Source organism: Nestor notabilis, unplaced genomic scaffold, assembly GCF_000696875.1.
Source record: "Nestor notabilis isolate BGI_N333 unplaced genomic scaffold, ASM69687v1 scaffold22172, whole genome shotgun sequence".
NCBI lineage: Eukaryota > Metazoa > Chordata > Aves > Psittaciformes > Psittacidae > Nestor > Nestor notabilis.
Window position 1 is genome coordinate 22,453 of NW_009919014.1, and position 9,626 is coordinate 32,078.

Sequence of the window (9,626 nt, forward strand, 5' to 3'; positions counted from 1 at the left end):
ATTCACATCGCCTGGAGCAATACAAGATAACCACGGCAGGAGGAAGAGCCTCTGGCTTTGCCCAGTCTCAGTGTGTTAGGAGCTACGTCTCAAGAAAGCCCATCTGCATTTAGGAACTTGTAGAAAAGATTCTCCTGAAAGACAATTTCTGTGACAACAGCCAAGTTTACAAGGAGCAGAACACAAACCAGAAAAGCCCCATTAGCATCTACAAGCAAGAAAAAGAGCCTGTCTGCAAGTGGAATTTTCCTTGATCTCACTGTCACCAACTTGTCGCAATTAACCGCAGTCAGAAGTTTCAGCCTTTGGGTTTGCTACATGTTCCTGTATTTCCTCTTTTAGAAATGGAATGAACACAAGAATAATACGTACCACAAGAGGCTGCACAGTGCTCGATGGAAACAGGACTGCTACAGTGGTATCAATTCAGGAATTTGAAGCCAGTTTTTATGCCTTTCACATTTTCTCAACTTTTAAGACACTGATAGGGGTTTTTTTACAAAGGAGCTTTGGGAAAACCTTACATGTTACCATCCACTTCTGGGGTGAATGCTGTGTGAAAGACTCCTCCCGGCTGCACCAAGGCTCAAACACATACAATGAGGGAATGCATTCGGCTCCTGGCTTGCAGCATCTGCTCAGCGAGCAGAGCAGTTGTGCTGCAGCAAGTTTGAAGGGTCCCTTACAGCCAGCCAGAGAACTTCCTAACCTGAGCTACAACCACTGTAAACTACTTTGCCTTGATGCACTTCGTATTTTCCTGGGATTCAGCTTTGTTGGCAGCTCTCACGGAAAGCTAGCCTCTCTGTCCAGGAAATGAGAAATACTCATCCCAGCCCAGAACCCCTTCTTCAGTATAAAGCTTGAAATCTCTTTAAAAGGGTGGCAAATTAGCCTAATTCCAGAAGGAGCCCTATAGGAAAGACTATCCCTAAAGCTGGGTGCCAATCCATGCCAAGTCAGTGTGCTGAAGAATGCTGAAGGCCGAGAGATACCAATCCATAGTTACGGTTGTCTTCAAAGCTGCTTTCATGCCAGCATGGCTCTCTGGCTGAACGCGTGAGCTGTGGCACCACCTCGCCAAACTTCCATGACAGCTTCTTCCAAGGAGAAGCAAGAGTGGGTTACGCACCAGACAGACACAACAGACCTTTAGACAGGTGACACAGGGTTTCTTGAGGAGGTGGTAAATCCCGAGTACAACAGTGCTGCTCTGGGATGTAGCTACTGAGAGGCACAGACTGCAAAACTCATGGAGGGCAAGTGGCTGCACCGGAGTTTCAATTCACGAATGCGGCTGCTGGGTGTGAAGCTTTCCTGACAGCAGCAGTATGATCACCTGAAGAATGTTTACTGAGATACTTCCAGACTTGCACAGCTGAAGGATGCATTCCCTCCAAGCAAGTGCAGGTCAAACAGGGTGACAACATGTGTGCACAACCTTGTTCTTCACAAGGCAGCTATAGCTCCTCTTCACTTACACCCTTACTTGCTCCCAGTGCTGTACGGCAGCCTTGCCCCCACCAGCCACCTTCCACCAGACCACCACTGGGATGCTGTAGCACTACACCATTTCACTCCAGGACTGCATTATCTACCTAAAGAGGATGAGTTTAAATTTCTTCCAGCCCTTATTCCTCAAACAGAAAACCCCAAACTTCTGGCCTCAAGAAAGATGATACAGATATGAAAAGCAAGAAAGATGCCAATGGCAGGATGTTCTTGTGTTAAATGAAAATAACTATTTCTACATTTTACAACTACATTTCTACAACCTACAACTACTATTTTAAATAGTGTTTTTAAAGTAGAAAAAGTCCAAACACCAGTAACAGATGTATTACCTGGGGACAGCCTCCTTAACAGAACTGACATGAACACGGCACTCCCCTCAACACTGCCACTGCTATCAGCTTAGCAGCTGGGCTGCAGCAGAGAAGGGTGGCTGTCGCTGAGTGAGCAGAGAGTGCACCAACTACTGCACATCAGGACTTCCCTTTTGCCTCCCACCAAGCTCTGGTTCTCCTTGTTTCTCCACGAAAAGAGCCACCAGAACTGCTCTCTCATGCCTCCCATTTTTCTAAAGTTTTAGAAACTTGACGGAAGGCAAAGAAGGAGCAAAGAGGATTGCTGAGCCTAAGGAATGTTTCCAGAGCAGTAGCTTTTAAGAGAAAAAAATTGCATTCTCTCTTTTAAAAAGCAATCCCATATACTGCAAATGTACAGTTGAGTCTGATTCAGATGTAACACACCAAATGAATTCATCAAGCTTCAACATGTCCCCAAAGACACAGCTTTCCACTATTAATTTCTTTGTTATATAGAAAACTAATACATTTCCTTTATATATTAAATAACTTTTTATACGGTAATTTTTATTTAAATACAGCCAAAACCTGTACCCTCGTAAGCCCTTGATGAGACACTTCATCAGTGGGAATGGGCAGTTAACCCAGCAGTAAGAGCAATCTTAAAAATCCTGATGAAAGCAAGTGCTGAACTTTTGACTGGAGGAAGCCTCCCAAACATGACGTCCAAGAGCACTGTGCAAAGATGCCTCAGTCAACTCGTTTAAAGCTTTGCACAGGCAACTCTCCGTAAAAATTAAGTAGTGAATTTTCAAACTTACAGTAGGTTTAAGCACAGCTTCTTAATGAGCTGTACTCCTGCTAAAAAAAAGGTCTGGGAAATTTGTACTATTAGAAATAACAAGGAGAAGAAACACTGAGTCTGGGTTTCTGAATAATTAAGAAAAAATGTAATTCAAGTGCCGTGTAACAGAATGAAAACGTCTCAATAAAATGAAGCAAAATGACATTTCTGACGTACATATACAAAAATTAATACGCACAACAGCTTCTTGGAGAGGATACTGAAGGTCTCTATGGCAAAATTATTCTCATTTTCACACGCCACAGCACATTTTACATTTGCAATATGGGTACTTCTTGAAAATATCATTAATTCACTTTGAGATCCCACTTGTCCAGATAAATCCAAAAGAAGACCATGTTTTAAGTCTGAGCTGTAATACCAGAGCTAGAATGCCATTTCTGGAATTCATCTAAACAGTTTGAAGTCCTGTTTCAAGTTCTTATGGCACAAAACTGGCTCAGAACTGAAGGGCCACTTGGCCAAACAATTAAAAAGAAAAAAAAAATCCACCAAAAAAACCACCCAGACTAAAAGATACAAAATAGTTTTACAAAGAATGATCAGAACTAAAGGCAGCTTAAGGCTTCATTAAAGTATGTGCCAAGTTCTGCTGTTATTTGTGTAATCCATTCTTTAAACAGACTTCAGTGGGATTGCACAGATACAACACAGAGCAAAACTGGCTCACACTGCCCAGTTTGAGCAAGATACAGTCACATTATTGTTTTGCGGGATTTAGACAGGAGAACAAGTTTAATCCTTCCTGCAAGGATCACTTTATTCTCTGCCCACCCCCCCTTGAGAACAATTGGAGATGACTGACAAAAACTGATGCCACACACACTAATAAAAAAAATTAGTATGGGGCAAAACTTAGTCTCAGTATTTTGATATTGTTTCTGCCACACCTGACAGAATGAAAGACCAGACACAGCACGGCTCTCATGTAGGCATCTGTCGGCAGTACAATCAATACAAGATGATAGAAGGAATCTGGAGCATCACTGTTTTATAAAGCAGTCCTTAGTCTGTTGTTGACCTTCTGTACCAAAATCTAGCCCTGTAGTCATCACTGCAGGTCATGAAGCCAGGATTGGTAGGAGAATGCACAATGCAACGGACAATGCTGTTGTGCCCCAGAGAAAGAAGATTTCTCCGTTCAGCAGTCCTTGAGTCCCAGCAGCAGAGGCTTATGGTCCTTTCATCTGGAAGCAGCACATAATCTTCTGTGTGGTTGAAGACAGCTTGGGTCCTGTGTACTTGTCGTCCACTCAAACCAGCTCCTAAATACATACAGCAAAGTATTAACCCAAATTAGGATGAGTTTTAGGAAGTTTCCAAAGACTTAAGAACAAACCTCCCACAAGTATCAATTTCTGCAGTCTGCAAAAGAGCCTTATTTTCTCAGTCTACTGCTTCCATATAAAACAGGTGAGTCAATAATGAGCATGCTTTTGCAGCTAATATACATGGTATATTCTAAGATTTCTTAAAGTACAGAAAGATTAACTACTCCAGCTGTGTCAGTCAAGCACTATGAGTGCAGTCACTTAACTTTAAGAGCACTTTTGCCTTTTATTTTTTGTATGAGACTTACAGCTGTAACTAAGGGGAAATACCACAGACAGTCGAATACAGATTCTCATTACCAAGGACAACTTTTGGTTTTAATGTATACATCACACGGCACATTGTATGACCTAACTTGGCTATACTTCCCCTCCATACCCTTCAAATAAAATGTGTTTCCTATATAGGCATTTACTCTGCAATGCACACCTGCATCCTACCTGGTATGTTGCCAAAGTTTACCAAGGAGGTACTGCACTCTGCTGGTTGAGAGCAGATACAGCTAGCATACAGAAAAGGACCATACTCGTCCCAAAAACTGGTGTAAAACGTTTTCAACATCCTCTCGTCTTTTATGCTATGACTCCTAACGCTTACACACATTACTGCCTGACTCAAGCTTCCCTGTTACTTAGCTGCTATCATATGCAAAGCTTCTGCAACCTTCACCATTTAAGTCCTGCAGAGATCAAAGCATGGTATTGCCAGAATGCTCTGAGTAGGACCACCTTGTGTACAATTGAATCCTTCAAATAAACAGGGAGAAAGAAAAAGGTGGGGGGGAAGGAAACCAACCAGCTGTAGCTATTTTAGAATACTGACATGGCTTACTAGAGCTATCTTTTGCACAAGAGTCTAATGGTTAAATGAACTGCCGCAAAGTAGGTTCAATTACCCCTGTCAGAGTGGCTGTTCTGAGGGAACATGGCCTGCCCTAGCCAGAAATAAATTAGGTATTAGTTTTGACCCTTCCAGTTTAAACTGTGCCCCTACTCTAGCTGGAAAAGTGATGATGTATTTTTGTTTTAATAATCACTGTTTCTAAACTCTCTCCACAAGTGTCCTGGTTAGGGCAGCATTCCTTTTTACTTCCCCCTAATTTAGTCACAACTTCCCTCCAAAGCAACGGAGTAACAGTATCTTAGAAGAGTCTCCAAAATGTACTCAAACTAAATACGTTTACACTGACTGACATACAAGAATCACAGCTTCTCTTCTGGAATTAGTCTACTGAAATGTTTTCAAAAGTTTGGGGCAATTTAACCTCAAAGCAGCAGTCTCCCAGTGCCTTTAAGAACTTCTGTTCTGACAATATTACCACCCCTGCTATGGGTCAGTACCTGAAAGAGAAGGTACTTGGAAGGTCACCTGCCACATACCTGTGTATTTGACCAGTGTTCGACCAGTGGATATCTCCCATAGTTTAGCTACAGAGTCTTTTCCACTTGACAAGATATACTTTGAGTTTTTGGAAAAAATAGCAGAACAGACTTCAGCTCCATCATGTGCCTTCTCAAAAGTAGTGATGCAGCGATTTGAAACACCATCCCACAGTTTGATGCATCCATCCTTACTTCCCGTCACATACATGTTTGCACTTGCGTTGTAATTTACTGAACATATAGCATCAGTGTGCTGATCTTGAGGATTGCAAGACACAAAACACTGGAAAGTATTGATATCATACAGTCGTAAAGTAGGGTGCTGGGTACCAACAAGTATGAAATCTCCCGAAGGGTGAAAAGAAATTGAGCGCAACATCTCTGCCTCCTGTTTGATCAAAAATACATAACCGGTTTAAGAAAAGAAGAAAAGTCTGAAATGGAAGCGTCAATTCTGATGGCATTAGAGTGCTAAAACACTGCTTAAATTATCAGTTAGCACAATGTGTTCTGTTTTTTACAAAATAGAAAATGCTTCCCATAGGATTAAAATGACAGGCTGCCTTAGTTTTTGTCCCGAAGCAGCTTGCAGTGCCTGTTCATTTCTGGGATATTGCACAAGAGTGACAGCAGGCTCTGTCAGCCAGTCACAAACCCCAAAGCCCACCACCATATAATCCCAAACTCCTCCAAAACAAATATAATCCCAAATTCCTCCAAAACAAAGATAATATAATTGATGTCAGAGTTCCCCAGATCAGATTTGATCTAAATTAACAAAAAGCAGACAGGCACTAGATCTAAGGAATGTAGGTACCCATCATGCACAAACTTTTAACACGTAATTACCATAATGTCTCCACATTTTATATCTGCATACTCCTACATACCTAAGCACTTATAAACTCAAACACAATTCAGGTTTCTGCACACGTACATATACATTCAAGCTTTGGTTGCTCTGAACTGGTATCGTATCTAACCTGTATGTATTTGAAGGCTCTTTTGGCAGAAGGTTTTGAATAATCAAACAATTTAAGTGTATAGTCCCTTGAACCAGATGCTAGGATCTGTTCTGTTGGATGAAAAGCTAAACACGTAACTTCATCCACATGATCGTACAGAGTCCGAATAACAGGATGATTTTCCATGTTTTGCTGTGCTGTTTCATTCATCATGACCTACAAAGAACATTCAATGAGTCAGTGTTAGAAAGCAGACATGCTTTTAACAGAGAAAGTAGGTTTTATGCTTGCCAGCGCAGCCAAATAACAATTACCTTTCTGACACATGCCTAGGCACATAATCACTGTTATCTCAATTATCTGAAGGGCCATCAGATACTGTTATCACATAAAATCCCTGTATCTTTAAAAAGGTAAAGTGACTTGCTCAAGGACAAGCTAGTTTCGGCAGTACAGAATGGGTGCAAGAAAACATACCACTTTCATAAAAACCAAGCCAAAATACTGTATTGCTTTAAGAATTAAGGTACACCGTCCCAGCTGGGAAAACTGCAACCTTTACTCACAGGATACTGCTACGAGTTTGGTGTGCACTCTGTGCTAAAACACCCTAACTCACCCACTTTTAAACCGCTACCTGGTAACCACATTGGAGAGAAAAAAAAATGAAGCAAATAAACATGTATTCTGTGAAACAGTTCTGAAACACAGCCACTGGAGGCTGTGGAGGCCAAAGGTGTAAGTGGGCCTAAAAATAAACTGTGTTCATACAGTATAGCAATTATCAGCATCTATTAGAAACAATTTCTGGCTCAATTCTCAAGCCTGCTGCTGAAAGTTACACAGGTATACTTGCCCTATTTCTTCTTCCTTTTCTTCAAGGGTACTTTATGAGCCGCTGCTGGAGTAGGAAATATGGCGAGACAGAACCCACTGAGCCAGCCACAAGGCAGACATGGCATGAAACAGACAGCACCTCAAGAATTCACACAGTGGTTACAATTCAGTCATATTTTACCTCAATAGGCATAGCACTTTTGGCCAACATTCTCTCTGTATCAAGAATTTTTATTGAGGCATCAGCAGATCCTGTAGCTATTAACTGTCCGTCTCTGCTATACGTAGCTACACGACACGGCCCTTTGTGAGATGTGACATAACAAGTCTCATATTCAGAAGCCTCGGGAGACATGGTCTGTACATCTGCATCAAATTCCAAGTCAATTCCTGTGCCTGGAGCCACTGTATCTGACCGTCCAATTGCATACTGAACAGCACTGTCATCATTCTCCATTCCTGAAAAAAAGAAGTTGATGCACTTAAACCAAGTTAACCTTCTCCTTAGACAGATAGGCTGTGGCCAGATCTATGCTACAGCCTTTGGTAACAGCTCCTGTTGAACAAAGCTAAGCTAGCAGAGCAGATTTAGTGACACAGCAGTACTTCTTATGAAAAGCGAAAAGTAATTTGGCTACCCAGGAGCAGAACACAGCTCTTAAAATTAACCGTGAAAATACGACCAGCAAATACTGTAGAATGTCAAGTACTGACAAATGCACCAACAATCGAGTCACTGAAGCCACTGGCAGCTTTTCACAGAGAGAGAAACAAGTCCCAGCACTGTTACATGAGATTTAAAATAAAAGACTGAAGCATTTACCAATTCTTCTCCTTTCTGTTTCATTGCATTGAAGGAAAAAAACCTCTACTCCAACAACTACTGCAGCATTGCAAATGAAAATTTTTACTCCTCTTCACACCCACCCTCCTATAGATTTTTATTTATTTCCAGGATGCATCTACAAAGACAGTTCAGCACTGGAAGTGGTAACAGGGCAGACGCAAGAATTTCTAGCTGTGTGCCCAACTTTGATCATCAATCCATCAAATTCAAGTTTTTCTTGCTCTTGCTTTCATCCACATATTGCAAGTTTAACATTCTTATTTCAGGCACAGGGCTTCACATATTTATACCCTTGGAAGTCGACTAGTTCAGGCTGCAGAACCAGTTCAGTTACAGTATAAGAAGACATGATGCTATGGCTAGATCTCTTCCAGTATCTTAGCTTGTTTCAACAGCAGGTCTGGTGCTGTGACTACATACTGCAGCACAGATGTACTTTCAGAGAGAAAAATACACAGAGAGAAAACAAGCAATACCTCTGCTGAGACCCTAGATTGTGAAGCTTATTTTCTTGAGACTGATATATAAATGCTAGGAAAGACTGCCAATGGAAGGGCTTGCTCCCTTTCCTATACTGTCAGCAAGAATCACATAGAAAATATTTCTAAACTTGGCACAGAACTGTGTGGATCAATTTTCTATTAGGTCTGTGGACTCAGTGATCCTGTTTACTGGAACATGCTTTTACAAGGTTGCCAGTCACCCAGGACCCTGAGCAAGTATTCTTATGTGTTATGGAAGTGCAAACAAATGGATTTTGACTACGTTTAGTGATGTCTTGCTTTTAATGCAAACTAAACAATGAAACACAGAGCTAGAATACCCTTCAAAAAAGCCAGAGGCAAAGGCTTTATCTAAGTATGTGGAGTGTTACACTATTACTACACATAACCATTGCATTCTTATGCAATACGTCTTTTGACGTATTGTCAGTGACTAGCCTCTTAATTCACAAGGATTTAAGCTAGAGATTTAGAAACTAGACTTTTGTGTTAGCTTTTTATTGCAGCTTACCTAACTTAATTAGGTGCAGCAGTTGTTCAGATGGTGCACAGACTGATTGTGGTTTTATCTCATTTATCAAGCCATTGGCAATATTTATGTATCCATCATATAGCAGCTGACTAATTATCAGTTTATAAAGTTGCTGACGGTCTTTCAAACTGACTTTTGTTCTATACATTGTGAGCAAGGAATGCCTTGGAGGGGCCTGAAATAAATAAACAAGAAAAATCACATACAAAAGAGTTTCATGAAACAGGCACAACCTTTAAATAAAGCACATCCTGCCCATTTTCAGTGCAGACACCTTTATTTTAGGCAAGAATCAGAGACAGTAAACTGAAAGGAAAAAAAAAAAAGGAGGAAAAACCTGTTGCACTTGTCTGTAGAAATGAAAATCTCGCCAATAAACAGAGCATGAACTGTACATTAAGGAGCAATAGAGGAGGCAGAAATAATGCAGCATTAGTTAGCAGAATGATTCTGTCAAGACCTTTCACTGAGCCCCGCCAGAAGGCGGCCCCGGGCACTGGGGAGAGGATCGACCCAAACCATGCAGGGCAGCCCACCGCTGGCACCCTCCCGCCT

General features: G+C 41.4%; 1 protein-coding gene across 1 annotated transcript; it reads right to left on the reverse strand.

Moving 5' to 3' along the window:
* Positions 1–3,216: 3,216 nt before the first annotated feature.
* Positions 3,217–9,241, reverse strand: CSTF1 (cleavage stimulation factor, 3' pre-RNA, subunit 1, 50kDa). Its single transcript, XM_010010032.1, has 5 exons — positions 9,051–9,241; positions 7,371–7,648; positions 6,371–6,568; positions 5,385–5,775; positions 3,217–3,938 (listed from the first exon to the last, which is right to left on the reverse strand). The coding sequence occupies exons 1-5, from the start codon at positions 9,217–9,219 to the stop codon at positions 3,679–3,681; spliced, it is 1,296 nt and encodes a 431-aa protein (XP_010008334.1). The 5' UTR covers positions 9,220–9,241; the 3' UTR covers positions 3,217–3,678.
* Between the last annotated feature and the right edge of the window lie 385 nt (positions 9,242–9,626).